We start from the raw sequence: 19061 nt of genomic DNA, 5'->3' as shown, positions 1-19061 counted from the left end.
AGTTGAGAAACAGAGATTTTGATGATCCTTAGTTTCAATAAATTTCATGAGAATGGCTTCCCAGGTAGAAAAGAGAGATCTTAGTGGGAGCTTGTGGACCTACTGAAGGTTTTTCGAATCCCTAGAGAACACAAGTTCATAGGAAGCAAAACCACGTTGGTTCCACTGTTCGTAGAGCTGCTTGCTCCATTCTCTGTTGGTGTTTTAAAATCAAATTATGGTTGCCTTTGCTAAACTTCTGTTGTGTTGCTAGCTTGACTGTGTATGTTCCAGTTGCCAAAATACTAGAAACCACAAAGGGCACCAGTGTAATAAACAAGAACAAATAAGGACAGTCTGAAATGCTGTTGCTTGCAGATAGTTGACTTAACATCTGAAATAAAAATTGTTTCTGTTTTTAGTATTTATTTTAGTTACAGCTTTCTTACACCCCTGTGAACTTCTTTTCTCCCACTGGAATATCAGTAAATAGAAGAGGACTATTGCTCACTTGCAACTATTTAAGAATTGCAAGCAGTAAAAAGAAGCAAAAAGTAATACTTGAAATTTGAGAATGAAGTTTTTATGTGAAAAGTAATGATTTAAAATTCTAAAAATTAGACCAGTTTTCAATTTTGTATGCATGTTTCTCATGGAAAATTTTGAAATTGTCATCTTCCGATGAAAAATGTTCAAGTTTTAATCTTTTCCCATTGAAGATAATGAAATAATCACCAAGATGCTTACTATAACTGTAGTTATTTGTAAATGCCAAGGATTGGGCGTCAAAAGCTGTGATTATAAAAGCAATTTAGCCTGCTAGATATTCTTCAAACTCTGCTTGATTATGTGTAAGTGCCAGCAGTATGAGATCCCGTTCAGTTTAAATCAGAGTCCTCTGTTGAAAAGTGGCTGGATTTCCGGTGGTCCAGTCTCCTCTTTGAAACCTTGAAGATGACCTGTTTGAAGCCTGCGTGTGCATGATCCTTAGATCCAGAATTGCTCTGATTTTCTTCAGAGACCTATCGCTTCTGGCAAACGCTTTCTAGATTCCCATGTTCCACTGCTTCAAGACAGGTTTCCCTGTGGTAAAACGTTTTCCTTATTGCTTGTTTGTTTATATTAGTAGTGGTTTCCTTCTTAAGGTTAATTATTGTTTCAAAGAAATTGCAATTTCCTGTTCTGGTGTAGCTTGTTTTCTTTAGATTTGTTCCACGATGTCATGATGTCTGTAAAATATTGCTTGGTAATTCTTTGTGTTTTGAAGGTGCAGTGCTCCAAGGGATCATTCTTAATCTTATTTACTTTCCCCTCTCTCTCTTTCAATTTTAGGTAAAAAGGACTTTTGTGATGATTTTTTTTGCTTTTGAAGAATTTCTCCTGTGGTAAAGTATTAATGTCTTTTTCTGTCTTCCTTAAAAAATGGTATTCTTTTCTCTCTATGTTTAAGGGAGCAGGGGGAATCCTCAGCCAAGGCTAGTGCTGTGCCCTTTTAAACACTCTGACATGGTTGCTGGAAGAGAATTTGAAAATTTCACGTAGCTGTTTGGATTTTTTCGTAATAATTTTCTATATCTAGAGTGCCAGTACAAACACACAAGCAAGTTATTGACTGTCACCTGCAGTAGTGTGAAGAAGTCTGAAATAGGTTTGCCTTTAATGAAGCAGAGTGCGCTGCTTCGGATTTCCTGTGCAATATCTGCGTGCTCAAAGGTTCTGCCCATGTATAGGCTGAAGCGTATCTAGTAGCAATTTCTTTATCTATCTCTGTCCAAAAAGAATTTAAAGCTAGATAGCAAAAAGTAGGTAAGTTAAACACTGTAACTTAAACACAGAGAAACTAACACAAGTTGCAATACCAGGATTCTAGAATTGATTGGGGTTTATTGTCTAATAACGACGTGGGGGCTGTACTGTGCTGTGTTTTCCCTTCCACAGCCGTTACTGGCTGTAGATTTGGAAGCTTCCTGTTAAAAGGCTGCAATCCCAAGGAAAAAGATCTTTCATTTAGCAGGCCTAGAGACAACTTCTGATTACAAGAGAATTGCTATATTGTGGAGAGTAATGCAACTATAAATATGACTTCCTGCGCGTTAGACATGTTTGCCAGTTACTGCAAGCTTGAAAAAGGAGATCTTGTCTGGTTACAATTCACAATCAACCTATGGAAAGGAGCTGAGAACAGCAGTCCGTTTCTTTTATCAGGGACACTCTTGGTTCATAGTATTTCAGTTCTACTTTTTTGTCCTTTTTCCTATACGTATACAGTTTTAATTAATCAGTGAGAGGCCCAGGCATGAGCTAATGCTGGAAATCAACAATTTGAATCCTGTGATTCTTAATAGAGAATTAATGGAAACAGAGGTATTGCTATCTCCTTGGTCAAAGAAGTATGTCATTTGGACAGTATTTAAAGGCAGGCTCTGGGCTGCTGTGTGCATAATATTCCTTTGGGTTTTGTCTGGTTTTTAGAAGACCAAAACTGAAACAAGAAACTGTAATTCATAGTAGGAAATAATCGTGATCTTTAAAATTCTCTGGCATCTGTATTGTCAGGACTTAGTCAGAAGGACTCTCTGTAGCCATCAAGTCTGATCCTTTGTGTAATGTAACGCAAAGATCTCTCGCTTATTATTCAAACAGATTTTACGTGGGTTTCTTCCTCTAATAAAGTCAATGCATATTGTGTGAATTTTAATTTTCTCAGGTCTTAAATATGCTTCTTCCTTGCCATTCCATCTGAAAGGCAATTAGTGATGTTCTCATATGAACTCTGGATTTCGGGATGCGTTATTCCAAGAGACAAAGCTCCTAGTTGCCCAGAAGTGGGTGCATGATGCTGGTCCTTGTGTCGACTCCTTCCCCCACAACTGGTTCCCAGTTCGCAATGAGGAAGAGGTGGGAGGCAGTATGACAAGGAGGAGAGGGCAGAGAGGCAGTGACACTGGTGGCATGAGAAGGAGTAAGGGAAAGGTATGAAAAAGCTGACATCAGTGAGTCCCTGCTTCAGAGAGGTAAGAAAGCATTGACCTCAGATTTAAAGGATACGATTTCTCCAGTTGTTCTCTGCATATTGGTCTTGACTATGTTCTTACTTTTAGGGTAGCCAGACTTTGAAGAGATTCAAGCACTTAGGTAGTGGTTCTCAGTCGATGGGAGAAACCTGAGAGGAGGAAAGGAGGAAGCAAATGTGATCCGTCTCCTGCGCACACTCTCGCTGGCGCTCTTGCTCATGCACTCTTTCTCTTCTCTCACTCACTGTTGGCCTTTCCTGGCAATCTCTTTTGTTGGTTAAAGATTTGTCACATTTGAAAGTTTGAGGCTGTGCAAAGCTTTAATTACCAGTCGAGCACTGCATTAGTTTCCCTCTGTCAGCTACCCTCCTTCATAGGCTCTTCCTGCTTCTGTCCAAATGGCCATGCAATGTTAGGTACTCCACAAAGGACCAGAAACCTGGACATTGCGGGACCTTCTTTGGGCCACAACGGAAGTAAAGAGGGAATGTTGCATCAGCATGCAGTGCATGTAAATGTACTGCACACACAGCACGAGCCTGGGCCACATGGATGGCATCACTACAGTGCAATTTTCTTCTTTCTTTTTTTTTCTGAATAGACAGTAGCATGGAGGCAGGCAGGAAAGAAGAATCTGCTGTGAAAAAAAGCTGTAGATTTCACTTCCCTGAGATCAGTTTTTGCTGTGGTTTTATACAGTCACTTTATGTCATTCAGTTAAGAAAGTAGTTTGTAGTCCTACATCTTGAGTACAGGTAGAAACACTACTTTTTTTTAGTCTGAGTTCTCTCCTATGACTTAAGAGCCGTGTTTCTACAAACAAACAATCTTATCTCTTCTGAAGGTTTTTGTTGTCACAAGGCTCATGATTTGCAGAAAAAAAAAAAATGGAGTCCAGATTATTTATTTTTAAATAAATTTAAGTACAAATATTCTGGGTTGGGGTTTTTTTGTTGTTTCACCTGTCTTTGATTTTCATATCCTTTCCTGAGTTTTCCTCTTCAAAAAAAAAAGTAAAAATGAGTTAAATATAGATGTAGATTACATCACTTGCTCTGTAGTACTTATATTTTCGACAAGGATACCAGTTTACTGCCAAAATATGACTCAAAAGATCAATAGCAAACAATCTGTACAAGTTTACACAAGAGAACTGAAGTATTTCATTCCGTAAGCATTGTGCTTTAAAAGCACACATTGCAAAAATAGATACTTTGAGAAGACTGCTTTCTTAATTTTCACTGTTGCTTTCAGAAGTATGTCCAAATAGTTATAGGTTTTTTTTTCCTGAGAAATCTGTTGTTGTGCACTGAGAACGTAGGGGAGTTTGAATGGCTCTGGCTCCAAATGCTTGCACTTAACAGAGGTCAGTCATAATATTTCTGTCCACAAAGTCTTAAATTTAAAACAAAAAAATAATTCTTAATTTACAAGTTTGATGCATTTTTGTTGTAACAGAGACTTCAAATGGAGGCCTGAAAGATGTATTCCTGTTTAAGGGTATGCTGGTTATGGTGGCTGTGGTTGAGGGAGGTGCGTTTGCCATGTCTTTATAAACATCGTTATGCGGTGCATATAATATTTAATGTGCTTTTATTCCTTTAAAACCCTCTGGATTATTTTTATCTAAAATCTATGTATTAAGAAGTGAATGATACTTTCTCCATATCTGTGCTTGGTTAACGTTCTGTAGAAGAAAACTATTTGAACAGTAGAATACTTCACTAATAGACATAGCTCTCATTTTTGTGTAGTCCTTTTTTGTTGACAGTGTCAAACGTTTTGCTCCTCAGTCATCATCTTTACAGTTCTTCTAATCCTCTGTATGTTCGTCCATTTAGCAAGCCAAATGTCAGAAGGAAAAGGAAAAAGAGCTGCCCACTCTCCTCTCTTTTTTAATCTGAGATTAAAAAGTTACATACAAATCTCTCAAGCTCTAGGAGGAAAAATGTGCAGTTTAGGAATGAGTCCTATCTCTTTTGTTCAGCTCATACTTTTTGTTAAACTCTTTGGCTCTTGATTTAACATTATCTACACAGTAACTGATAATTGTTAAGTCTTCACAGCATTTACAATTCCAGAGGCGTCCTGACTATCTGTAGATAGTAATGTTTGATAGCACTGGGTTTTTTTAGGCTTTAAATGTTTGAGTATGTCATAGCTTTTAGATTTGAGAAAAAAGCACACATCTTAGAAAAACTGAGAAAAGTAGAAATTGGAAAATTAAAAATTGAGGTAGGTAAGAAAGAAGGGCAGCTCAGGTAGTCAGGGCTTTCAGCGCTGTTTATTGCTGAGTGTTCCTTAAATTTGCCACTCCTCTGTTGAGGTTGTGAGAACAACCGTCATTATTCTTAGCAGTTAACCCACCACAAAGTTTTGTTCTCCTTTTGCAGAGGACTTGTCAAAATGCTATGACAACTAGGCTGGTTTTAGACAAACAGACCCTGGCTCTAAAAAGCCAGCAAGTCTGTAAGTCGAATGTGGAGGGCAGCCATTGGCACTGGAAGAAGTAAGAAACCACAGATTGTTTTCTCGTTGGATGAAGAGCTTAAAGCAATGTAAAGTTAATTGAAGAATTCCTTGAAAGTGAAGTCAGCCTAAAATAAAAGCTTAGAGGTCTATAATTTACTAAATGTGAAAGCTTTGTAAGCAGTAGTGAGCCTAAAAGTTTGAAAAGAACATATTTTAGTAAACATATCTGGCTTGTGTTACAGACTGTCCTGTTTTAATTATTTGTCCAAATAATGTAGATTTGCAGTAGGATCTCTAATTAGACATGGTTTGATTTATTGAGCTGGCCCCATATAAACCATGATGTCATGCTGTACTGCTCAAAATTACGGCTCTGCTCTTGCAGTTTAAAGACGATTATTTTTAACTTTGGAATGCTCCAGTTTTGTGCGTCTTGGCTTTTGGCTTTGTGAACTTAAGATGTTCTCGGCTCCCCTCCTCCTCCCTCCCCCAGATCAAAGCAATTTGCTGTAATGTAACCAGAACAAAAACCATTGAAATGGACTTCTGAACACTTGACTTTAAGTGTTGTTGGTAAACTAGAAGAAAGGCAAGAATATTCATGCTTGCTGTTAGGGAGGTTGAGAAATAGGTACAGTAGGTATTGAACTGCCTTTTGTCACGTGTCCAGATGCCAATGCCATTCCAGAGCAGGAATGCTTCATTTATGTCTCTAAAAGGTCTTAGTTTTCCTTTGATTCTGTAATTCAAGGGAAAAAAAAAAAAAAAAGAGAAAAAGAAAAAAGGGGGTGGGAGGAGAGAGAGAGGCAGGATCTGCGCTGCCTGTTGCTGCAGGTAATAATTATTTGCTAGGAACAGGAACTCTCATGCACATGAGTTTTTACTCATATGTGTTGCATTTTCTGCTCGTTTCCCATTTGGAGAGGAGAATTTGCCTTTAGTTAAAGCCAGGTCTGTTCCAGATGCAAAGGGAAGGCTTTTCACAGGAGGGTTTCCGCATTTCCGTACAGAGGAGCTCTCACTTCTGCAGAAGTGAGCAGCATCCCTTCCTGCCAGCACCCCTGATCTGGGCTTGAGGGCAAAGGAACAATACACAGCAGGGTGTGGAGGAAGGGAGAACTGGAAGTTAAGTCAGAGTATCGTCTCTCCTGCCAGCCTCTTCTAGCATGTTAAAAAGAGATGAGGCATTTCAAGGCAGGCGGAGTCTTTCTGTGGAGGTGTCAAGACTACTTTAGGCTAGGACAGAGCCTGACAGCAAACTGGGAAGGGAACAAGAATAAAGGTGTGGAAATGATGCACTTATACTGGAGGCACTTATTTACCCATAGATCTCAAAGGTGGGGGTTGTGTTTGGGAGACAATAGTTGTGGCAGAGAAAGGCAGACTCCATTTTCTAACAGAGCAATAAGGAATGTTTCTGAATGGGAGGGGAAGGTGAAAATGTCTTCCTGTGGATTTTAGAGGGAAGACTCCGTGAGCTGCCCTTGGTAATGATTGCAGTGTTTCGGGCTTGTGTAGGTTGAGAACAATGCACGTTGAGTCATTGCAAAGCTATACTTCTCATAAGGAGCCTTGATGACATAGCAGCTGACTCAGTTTCTGTGCTATAAATTGTGTATATAAACTAGATTACATCTTAAAAGACTCATAAAAAGCCATGAGATTCTTCAGGATTTTTTATAAGAGTATTCTCAAATGAATATCACATTTTTAATACAATCAGTTGTTGACTAACATATTGGTTTTAGATATGTAACTGCTTTTAGTCATCCTATAACTGGTTTCAGTTAATGAACGTTGGAGAGAATGTTGCAGAGTTGGGGGAAAGGAAGGAGTTCGTACTCATGCTCTTTCTGTCCTTCTGTGCCAGTGAATGTAAATAGATGGAAAGTATGTGCAAGTTTGCTAACAAATGGTATGTATAGTGGAAAGATTTGATGTCTGAGTTCAGTTTAAAAACAAAAGATATGTTTTGCTTGTTTTGACCTGGCAAAGTTGCCAACTGAAAACAAATTTAACCGTTTAGGATAAGATGAAAGCTTTAATCCTTTGAATATTCAGGTCTCCAGTTTGCAGTCATTAACAGGGGGCCTGTAATGTCTTGATTGTAATATAATATCAATAGAAATTTAATAAAGTTTAACATTAGTTTCCATCTCTTGTTGATTGTAACCCTCTGAGAAGCTTTCTATAGTGGCTAAAGTCTGTGAGAATAGCCAGCTTTTGGTGATGGGCAGACCACCTGCCTTGTTTTGATGAAATGGTTAATATTCAAGGATCACCTCCTCCAAGCTCAGGAGCAGTGCATCCCAACAAAGAGAAAGTCAGGTAGGAACACCAGGAGGCCCGCATGGATGAACAAGGAGCTCCTGGATCAACTTGGGCACAAAAAGAAAGCTTATCGGGGTGGAAGCAAGGACAGGTAGCCTGGGAAGAATACAGAGAAATTCTCCGAGTAACCAGAGATCAGGTTAGGAAAGCCAAAGCTCTGATAGAGTTAAATCTGGCCAGGGACATCAAGGGCAACAAGAAAGGCTTCTATAGATATGTCAGTGATAAAAAGAGACCTAGGGAAAATGTAGGCCCTCTCTGGAAGGAAACGGGAGACCTGACCACCCAGGATATTGAGAAGGCTGAGGTTCTCAATGACTTCTTTGCCTCAGTCTTCACTGGCAAGAGCTCTAGCAGCATGGCCCAAGTCACAGAAGGCAAAGGCAGGGACTGGGAAAATGAAGAACCGCCCACTGTAGGAGAAGACCAGATCCGAGACCATCTAAAGAACCTGAAGGTGGACAAGTCCATGGGACCTGATAAGGTGCATCCGCGGGCCCTGAGGGAACTGGCAGATGAAGTTGCTAAGCCACTATCCATCATATTTCAGAAGTCGTGGCAATCTGGTGAAGTTGCCAATGACTGGAAAAGGGGAAACATAGCCCCCATCTTTAAAAAGGGGAAAAAAGAAGACCCAGGAAACTACAGGCCAGTCAGTCTCACTTCTGTGCCTGGCAAGATCGTGGAGCCGATCCTCCTCGTGACTATGCTAAGGCACATAGAAAACAAGGAGGTGATTGGTGACAGCCAACATGGCTTCACTAAGGGCAAATCCTGCCTGACTAATTTGGTGGCCTTCTATGATGAGGTTACAGCATTGATGGATAGGGGAAGAGCAACTGACATTGTCTACCTGGACTTATCCAAAGCATTTGATACTGTCCCACACGACATCCTTGTCTCTAAACTGGAAAGACGTGGTTTTGATGGATGGACCACTCGGTGGATAAGGAATTGGCTGGATGGTCGCTCTCAAAGAGTTGTGGTCAACGGTTCAACGTCCACGTGGAGGCCAGTGATGAATGGTGTTCCTCAGGTGTTGGTACTGGGACCAGTGCTATTGAACATCTTTGTTGGAGACATGGACAGTGGGATTGAGTGCACCCTCAGCAAGTTTGCAGATGACACCAAGTTGTGTGGTGTTGTTGACACGCTGGAGGGAAGGGATGCCATCCAGAGGCACCTTGACAGGCTGGAGAGATGGGCCTGTGAGAACCTCATGAAGTTCAACAAGGCCAAGTGCAAGGTCCTGCACGTGGGTCGAGGCAATCCCATGCACAAGTACAGGCTGGGCGGAGAATGGATTGAGAGCAGCCCTGAGGAAAAGGACTTGGGAGTGCTGGTGGATGAGAAGCTCAACATGAGCCGGCAATGTGCGCTGGCAGCCCAGAAAGCCAACCGTGTCCTGGGCTGTATCAAAAGGAGCGTGGCCAGCAGGTTGAGGGAAGTGATTCTACCCCTCTACTCAGCTCTTGTGAGACCCCACCTGGAATACTGTGTTCAGCTCTGGAGTCCCCAACACAAGAAGGACATAGAGCTACTGGAGCAAGTCCAGAGGAGGGCCACGAAGGTGGTCAGAGGGCAGGAGCACCTCTGCTATGAAGACAGGCTGAGAGAGTTGGGGCTGTTCAGCCTGGAGAAGAGAAGGCTCCGGGATGATCTTATAGCAGCTTTCCAGTACCTAAAGGGGGCCTACAGGAAAGCTGGAGAGGGACTTTTTACAAGGGTGTGTAGTGATAGGACAAGGGGCAATGGATTTAAACTGTGAAAGAGGGCAGATTTAGGTTAGATATAAGAAAGAAATTTTTCACTCTGAGAGTGGTGAGGCACTGGCACAGGTTGCCCAGAGAAGTTGTGGATGCCCCATCCCTGGAGGTGTTCAAGGCCGGGTTGGATGAGGCTTTGGGCAACCTGGTGTAGTGGAGGGTTTCCCTGCCCATGGCAGGGGCTTTGGAACTAGATGATCTTTGAGGTCCCTTCCAACCCTAACCATTCTGTGATTCTATGATTCTATAAATGGAAGTAAATGGTAGATCTCAGATAATTCCATGATCATATGCTCATGTTTCATCTTGCATTAACAACACGTGTATCTTTTTTAATATCAATCACAAAATCTGAATAGAATCTTTTCCAGGATGGTAATTAGCAGATAGTTGAAGTGGATCTTGCCGTGAGATTTGAGTGGAGTGACTATCACCCGCTGTGTGTGTGTCTGGGCGCATGTGTGCACATGCATTGGTTTTGTCCTCATTTTCTTTAATGAATCTGGCAATATACTTGATACTGAAACAGAAACAGTCAGACCTTGAGGAACTTATGACTGGCAGTAGTTTAATTCTTTTCTGCATAATAGTGACTGATATAGGTTTAATAATTATTTTTTTTTTGGCAGTTCTTTTCCTGAATTTATTTGCTGAAACTGTTCTTGGAACTTAGAGGAACAGCTTGCCTCCAAGAGGCATAACAGCTTCTCCATCACTTTACATCTTGTTATATAAAGCTGGACATTCACCCACAAACTGTCTCACAACTCTGAAGTTATAGGTTTGGAATTACTCAGTAAGGATCTTCAGCCTGCAGCGTATGATGAAGTGATCCTAATGGCCAGACAAGATAAGAGGGTGATGATGAAGGGTGATTTCTCTTTTCATGAGAAACTGAACAGGGAAGTGTGACAGGAACACGCCTGCAGTGATACCTCTGGAATTGTCAGGAGGTCATCAGATGGAAAGTAATGGTACTTTTCAGTTACGGTACTTCCAGTAGCTTCCTTTTCGTTTTGCTCTACAATGTGAAGCTGTTCAGTGTCACATAAAAAACCAGCCTCTTCAATAACACATGCCTGAAATTATTTTCTTGATGCTAATGCCAAAAAACAACTGGGATCACAGCATACAAAAGTACTTCAGCAGAGAGATGGAGGTGGTCAAATCTGCTGCACAGGGAGTCTCACGAATGTGAAGTCATGTGAACGACATGAAGGCACAGGGAGGAACACATCTGGCAGCCACGTAGTTCAAACAAGTCCCTTGGCATTGATTAATGGTGTGGTGGTCACATACAAGAACTATATGCTCTTGTGATATTCCTTTGCCTCCTCGTTCCCCCTTCCTCAGCTGCAATTGTTCTCTGGCCTGTTTTGGTCAGATTGAGCAGGCTCAACCAAAAAGCTGAAGGAGCTCATCTGTGCTGACCTGTCTTGGGTGGCAGTGATGACAGAGCGATCATGCAGGCAGCTCAGCTAGCTTAAGGAGTGTTGGCCTGCCCTGTGGTGGTGGGTGAGAAAGGGGAGAGGTGACTTCTGGCAGAGCATGCATGCTCACAACCAGCAGCGGTGTCTGCTCTGCATCTGGGGGTTGAGGAGGCAGGTGCACACAGATTACCATCTGACTGCTGTCTCTTAGTTTGCCAATTTGAGCGTGGTTAGCAGGGAAGCCGTGCTGGCACAGGGCAGAGCGCAGGCTGTGTGAAAGCTTGAACAGCGTAAGTGGCTGCACGCTTAAAGGCAGACTGCCGCACTTCTTGGCAGAAATTTGGTTGTGGTGTTTTGCAAGACCACTTCTCACTGGCATAGCAGAAGGTGTGCTTTTCCTCAAGTGCACCTACAGTTTTGCCTGAGTAAAACTTTGGCTCATTATTGGTTATAGCTGGAATTCAGGAGGCAATGCTATGATGATTCACGTGCGTTAATTAAACCTCTAGCACCATCCTGGGAGGCAAGTTTAGAGAGGAGGAGATGGAGATGAGTAGCCTGAAGGTGCAGAGGGAATCTGCTTCTGAGCTGAAATTAAACTTTGGCTTCAGGCATCGTGCCTCTGGAAATTCCTGAACTACTCGAGTTTCATGTCAACACTGTCCAATTACAGCACTGTAATTTAGAGTAATTTATAAATCTGTATCTGTAGTGGATAAGATTTGCATAAACCACATCCATTGGCAATAAAAGAATTGTCATTAAATAATTAAGTAATAAAAAGATCACACCATCAGTAACAGGATTAAACTGTGTAAGAAAGGCTGTCACTTCTTTATATCTGACTTCTCCTGAGTGCTGGGGAGCAGATGTATTGTCAGATCTGTGTCCGTCTCGCTTGCTCCCTCATCTCCAGCTGGAGCCATTAGCCACAGAGTCAAGTTTTCTTTTTTTGCCACATCTTTCTGTTTTTGGCAAATCTGCTCAAATTCTATTCTGAAAGCAATTTTCAGCTTTGAATTTTGGAAATTATGCCTCATTGTGGCAACATATCCATAGTAATCTGCCTTTTCTTGTGAACAGTATGACTAAGCACACTCCAGCCTTCCTCGTACACATTTTATAATCACCATCTGCTAGTGGCGTGTTGTGATGTATACTTGCATTTGAGAAGTTTCTTTTACAGCAAGATGAATTCTTCTGTGCACCATAGCCTAGAAAACTCAAGAAACGTGGTGAGTCCAGTTACAGTGTTTGTTCTTTTGTAGAAGAATTAGTGGTTATGGGACCTACCAAAAGACCCTTTCCTGCAGACATTTGAAGGGAGATAAGGAGCACCCTTTTAAAATGTGGAACAGGTTACTATGCTTCATGCATCCTTCCCAGAACTCTGTAGCTGCCACTTGCCGTGGGTAGGCCTACCATTTATGTTAGCATCATGACATGCTTGCAGTGAATGGCTTTTGCATTGAACAGAGGCCATCCAATCCACTTTGTGATCTTTGAGAAAAGCCTTTCATAGCTTTGGTTATAGTTCTTCTGTAGCATTGTTCTTTAAGAACATCATAACATGGCTTTATTAAAAATGACAATGGTGAATAATTATTTTAAAACCTATTTTTATAAGATTTTAAAAGAAAAGTTGGGATTTTTTTTTGTAGTTATACTTTATTACATATGGCTGGTTTAAATGTTGATGGAACAAGGGAAATCAGAAAAACAAATTTCCCCTGGTTTTCATTGCAGGGCACATGGGTCAAGCACCCAGCATGTTCTCGGAAGAAATAGTTTCATTTTTCCTAATGTGGACATGCACTACTAAAGCTTGCTGGTTTATGACTGAGTGGTACTAAAATGCTATTTATTGTCAGTCTTTTCACATCTGAATCGTGTTATTTACTCCAGATTTTCTTTGAAACCACTGCCAGACGTGCAGTATGGATGAACGCTTGGAGAAACCAGTGGGTGTTAGGCACTCTGATGCTTTTAGTTGTTTAGACTGATCATGAATTTAACGTGTGGAGGCAGTCTATTTAGATTTACACTTTGAATGAAGAGTATAGATTATTTTTTTATTATCTTTTTTAAAGAAAAATATAGTTATGGGAAATATAGTAGGCTTTCGCTTTGCTTGTGCTATGCATTTGAAAACAATGTGTGTTGAGTTAGTTTTGTGCAGCGCTTTTGTAATCAATGAATGTATTCCTTTTGTGTGATTCTTTCATGCAGAGGCAGGTGAGGGGCATAAACAAGGATAATGAAGCGTCTGTATCTTTGTTTTACACTTCATAATCCCATTTTCTTAGTTTTTGTTGGCTTGTTTGCTTGATTCAAAGCGTAAGAATCAAAAGGAAAAGTGACCCTGTAAAAATATAAATCATCTCAGGTGGTTCCTTTAGTCCTGAGTACCCTTACTTTATGTCAATGTTAAAAACAAAATTGTGACTTGTATCTTTGCCTCTTATTTCGTTCACAGTGACTAATTATATTGTCAATTTTTCCGCCATATGCTTGTCTTAGCTCGCGTTGTTCGTAGCCATAGTTAATTGCTGGCAGTAACACTGGCCAGTGTATACTATAAAACAGGATTTGCTTTTATCAGTAAATTGTCATATGCTTCCAGCTTAAGCCTCCGTCTTCATTAAAGTTCTCGTTCCTACTTCTGAGTTTTCGCGCTTGGAATCCCTGGAAGTGTTCAAGGCCGGGTTGGATGAGGCTTTGGGCAACCTGGTGTAGTGGATTGGGGGTTGGAACGAGACGATCTTTGAGGTCCCTTACAACTCTAACCATTCTATGATTCTATGTTGCAGAAGAAGCTGATGCAAATTCTGCCACTACATTCTCCACAGCGAGCAGTCCTTTGGATGGAACCAGCATTTTGGTAGGAAACAGAGTGGCATTTGGTTTCCCTGCGCCTTTATGTATATCTTACCAACCAGCCCAAGCAGGAGGAGAAAAAAATATTTGCTGAGTTCTGTTCAGATGGAGACACTCCTTCTTCCTGCAAATAAGCACCAACATATCTTGATTTCTTGTGTGCAAATCAAAGGCAAGGGCTTCTCATCCCATCTGTCAGGGTTTGCGTGTGCTTTGTTGCATCCTGACCTGACGCAGGCTGTTTTTTTCCCTTCTGCATCTCCCTTTTATGAAAAATGCTTCTTTTCCTTTTATCCCTTACTTTACAAAGGTGACTCTCGGCCCCCCAGTTTGAGAAGGATGTGAACCTGTTGGAGCGGGTCCAGAGGAGGAGGAGGGCCATGAGGATGAGCCCCTGTCCTGTGAAGACAGGCTGAGAGAGTTGGGGTTGTTCAACTTGGAGAAGGCTCCAGGGAGACCTTCTAGCAGCCTTCCAGTACCTAAAGGGGGCCTACAGGAGGGCTGGAGAGGGACTTTTTACAAGGGTGTGTAATGATAGGACAAGGGGCAATGGATTTAAACTGAAAGAGGGGAGGTTTACATTAGATGTTAGGAATAGATTCTTCCCCCTGAGGGTGGTGAGGCACTGGTGCAAGTTGCCCAGAGAAGCTGTGGATGCCCCATCCCTGGAAGTGTTCAAGGCCAGGTTGGATGAGGCTTTGAGCAACCTGGTGTAGTGGAAGGTGTCCCAGCCCATGGCAGGGGGGTTGGAACTAGATGATCTTTGAGGTCCCTTCCAACCCAACCCCTTCTGTGATTCTGTGACTGAAACCTGAAGAAGGGCTTTGATACCTGGAAATTTGACTTTTTAGCTATAGGAATTAAATCTTGTACTAGATACTGTTTCTCTCTAAGAACCTTGTCATGCCTGCAACTTGTGAAGTATTTCAACAGCTTTCATATGATACTGTATGTATGAACTTCTGATTTATTTTTCTTGTTTCTAGACCTAGTCTATATCAAGTATAAGTAATGAAAAATCTAAGTGATACCCAAGAAACAGGAGTTTCATTTCTGTTTGGAACATATGTGCCTAGTCATGGTTGCAAAGGTTCTTTTCTTCTATTCTATTCTATTCTTTTTTAAAAAACTCATGGCTAGAACACAGCATATGCTGTAATACTTTCCATTTGCAGAGCCCTCCGTTTGATGATTGCAAGCTGCTCTCTAAACAGTTTTTGGTCTGACAGTCGTTTTTCAGAGTCTGGAGTCTTCTCTATTTTTGGTGGGAATGTGGCTAAGTGATTTGTTCAAGGTCACTCTGTATCAGCTGGAGCACAGTGCTAACTTGGATCTGTACATTTTTTTGTCTGTTGGATGTCTTGATTGTATTTTTCTCTGCATTACATAAAATAGCGTAGTGCAGCATACCTAGAAAGTAACTAGAAAAATTATTTGAACTGAAAGTAATAAGTCTGGAGAATAATTTGTGAGAGTTTGAAATAATTAATTAATACTTCCCTATAAATTTTTAAAACAATAATCATTAAGAATAATAGATGAACTGGACTACACTAGCAGTCTGACAAAGATGCTTGCTTTTGAACTTTTTGAGATCGTACATGGATACTATGTATTGCTTATGTGTAAACCTCAGCTTAGGATAATTTCTAAAATTCCAGAATAGAAAACATTAGAATAAGAAGTTTTGATTTGTGTGGTCTTGGGGTTTTTTTCCACTCTGATATACAAGTGCAATATTTTCACTTGCCAAGTGTGATCACACCCTCCATATAACAGTGGTGGTAGGCAGAGGGGATTTTCAGTAGCTCAACAACAGAAGATCATTTCAATACTAAGTATATGAGGAAGACCTCGTGGAAAGATTTTAGTCTCCCTAATAAAAAGATGCATTTAATAATGATGTTTTTTTTTCCCTTTTCCTGCTTTAAATTCAGTAATTTATGTGGAGCATTATTTCTGCTGTTATTTCAGTCCTTGTGTTTTTGAAAAATATCTTCACTTCCAGTAATACTTTTGGATAGATGTTTGCATTCCCTGTATACTAAATAACTTGAGAATTTCAGGATATTCAATCATGTAATCACTGAGTTTTTTCACATAACTTTTTGTGGGTATCTTATCTCCTTAAAAAGGAGTTCTTCTAGGGTGTTGAGAATGTTTTACAAAGATGAGTTAAATGGAACATGAGTTCAGAAGCAATTTCTTGTGTGAGAGGAAAAAAAACAGTTTTCAGACAGCAATTGTTAAGAAATTTAGGGTTTGGATTATTTTAAACTACAGACATTTGAAGCTGATTTCTCAAAACAGTTAAAGTTGCATTTGGAATGTGCACAAGGGGCGTGTTTCATTGAGCAGCGAGCATTGACTGTCGATCGTCTGCTCTCCTTAGTGCTCTGTGTCCCCTTCCCTATTTATTTCTGAGAATAGTAGTAGTATCTTACTAAGAAACATGGTCCTGTGTTGCCCAAACCCTTCTCCATGTCAGTGTCGGGCTGTCCTCTGGCCCAGCTACCCTTCTCCTCTTCTAGCTGGGTCCCACTCAGGATTCCAGGCTGTGTGTTCTGCTTTCCTCCTGGAGAGAGAAATACCCTTCCTTTCCCACAAGTCCATGAACCTCTATTGTTAGTGGCTTTGATGTGGAGGAGGGTTGATAAGGATGCAAATGAAGTTAACATACATTACAAGGTCCAGAGGGACCTTGACAGGCTGGAGAGATGGGCCTGTGAGAACCTCATGAAGTTCAACAAGGCCAAGTGCAAGGTCCTGCACGTGGGTCGGGGCAATCCCATGCACAAGTACAGGCTGGGCGGAGAATGGATTGAGAGCAGCCCTGAGGAAAAGGACTTGGGAGTGCTGGTGGATGAGAAGCTCAACATGAGCTGGCAATGTGCGCTGGCAGCCCAGAAAGCCAACCGTGTCCTGGGCTGTATCAAAAGGAGCGTGGCCAGCAGGTTGAGGGAAGTGATTCTACCCCTCTACTCAGCTCTTGTGAGACCCCACCTGGAATACTGTGTTCAGCTCTGGAGTCCCCAATCAATTGGAAAATAGTACTAATGTGTAGAAATGAGGCTGTTCTGATATTTGCTGAATTTTCCATGACCAAGAGGAGATTGAGAAGAAAATTTATTTTCTGTCCGTTTGCATGACTTGTTACCGAGTTTAGCATGTTACATGTACTGAGCTTTTCAGTTTCTAATAAGAGATATGGCACTTGGCAAGCTTATAAATGATAAATTAAAGTTTCTCCCAGAAGTAAACTATTTATGGTTCCGGTTAATAACGCTGGTATTCAGTAAGGAAGAGAGCAAACGTGATAGTGGTTTGCAAGGCAGCTGAGGTAACATCTAGGAACATCTGGTGGAAGTTTCCCTAGCCACTCAAGTAACTACACAGATGCTAAATGTTTTTCCCTCATGTTCTGCCCAATTTTGCTTAAGATGTTGGTGTGTTCATCACTAGAATGGACAGCTCTCTCTCGCAGTATATGACATATGTTTGAATCAGTGAAAGTTTGCCAGTGAAGCCAAAGCAATTGATTTGGAAGAATTTGGAAATGCTTTACATAAATGCATTAATCAGTGTAGTAAGAAAGCTTTTGGTCATTTCTCTCCTGTGTCCACTGATGGCTGCATGTAAGGGAGTCTGTACTGCCTTGTATTAAAATCCTCTGTATTTTACCCTAGGTCATAGGCATTATTTTACTTATCTGCAGCCATCACTGAGCCATTAATGTATGTAGAAACAGATTCAACTTGACTGTTACCTGTTCTCATGGAGCTTGAGCTGTTTTTTTTCATAGACTTTCTCTACCTGAAACTTTGAAGATTTTTTGCACATAAGAGTAAGTTTTGCCAGCTGTTAGTTTGATTGCTGAGACTGGAAAGGTAAAAATCAAATTAATTGATGTGTCTTCCTTACCTTCCCCCCAACAAAACGCTGTCTTTTGCAGGAGGGGGGGTAGTGCGGAACTTAACTCCATTAAGGTTGGTGACAAGAGCTGGGAATGTGATTACACATTGATTTATTTTTTTTTCAGTAGTATCTTATCACAAGTACTTTTGGAAACCTTGTTAGTCAGCCATCACACCTGTACAAGTCACATTAACTCCTTTCATCATCCAACAGGCCAAGGAGAGACATTCCTATGAGTTTCAGAGCAGCCGTAAGGCTGTTGAGGTTCCAGCAGCACAGTCGCACGTCCCAACCTACGTGGTGAAAGCTGCTTTGCTCTTAGATGCAGTTTCCATTCAGAGTGCTATGTTGATGGGGAAGGACAGAGACTGTCTTCAAAGTTTCAAACTTGCCACATTCTTCATGGCTTAAATTGGCTATTTAAGTCGGTCACTGTCTAATGAAGTTTACTACTGTGGGCTGCATTGTGGTTAAAGCAGCAGTGGAGCAGTGCCAAATATTCCATCTCCTTTGGTTGGCCTGAATGAAAGCTGGTTGATGGTGCACGCTAAACATGAGTGGAATAGAGTAGGATGCCCTCTGGCATGACTGTGAGGAATTACCAGAGACCATGATGGTGTTCTCGTTTGAGAAATCTCATTTAGAGTTTTTCCAAGAATGCATAATTTGAAGCTCATGTTGTCATGTCCCTTGGCTGTCCCACTTAACATTTGGAAGATAGGCACGAACGTCAACTCATTTTACATAGGCCGAGCCTTCGTGAGTCATGAATGTGCCACTTCATACATTCAGCTTACCATGATGACTGTAACTGGCTGACTGTAGTTACTGGTTAGAGGCTCCAGCAGGTGCTAGAGGTATCCATCTGTTTCTGAGCGCTGCGGGGTTTTCCTGCCAGCTGAATGCAGACGGTGTGGATCAAAGAGTTTCTCTTCTATTTATTAAGTGACGTTTTAGATAAGTCGGAGAAGTTCACAAATGTGTTCATTTGTGATTCTTGCTATAAAGATCTATTTTTTCTTGTGGGACTAAGGCAGTGCAAAATTCCAAGCTCTTTTGTCATGTGCTTTCGACTTAGCATATCTGAGAAATTTGGGCTGCTAGGTACTTTCCATGTTTCCTCCAAGTAGAGGAAGGATACGGAGCTGAAAAGTCCTTCGTCTTGCTGATGAGCATCTGAAAACTGTTATGCTACCCTATGCAATAATTCTCTCTCGGATTAATGATTTGCTGCATTTGATTTCTTTCTACTTGCTTCTGATTTACATTTTTCTGCT

The 19061-nt window shown here is 41.2% G+C and overlaps 1 protein-coding gene across 2 annotated transcripts in view; it reads left to right on the top strand.

Annotated features, from left to right (window-relative positions):
• Positions 1-19061, top strand: part of CMSS1 (cms1 ribosomal small subunit homolog) — a 252196-nt gene that overhangs the window by 127991 nt on the left and 105144 nt on the right. The window contains exon 4 of one of the 2 annotated variants that reach the window (XM_086623861.1): positions 1312-1341. In XM_086623861.1, the coding sequence (XP_086479987.1) occupies positions 1312-1341 (30 nt within the window). The other variant, XM_086623795.1, reaches the window with a different exon arrangement.

The sequence above is a fragment of the Tauraco erythrolophus genome, chromosome 1 (assembly GCF_009769465.1).
Source record: "Tauraco erythrolophus isolate bTauEry1 chromosome 1, bTauEry1.pri, whole genome shotgun sequence".
Lineage (NCBI taxonomy): Eukaryota > Metazoa > Chordata > Aves > Musophagiformes > Musophagidae > Tauraco > Tauraco erythrolophus.
Note: the sequence above shows the minus strand (reverse complement) of the source record. Positions and strands in the feature narration are given on the sequence as shown.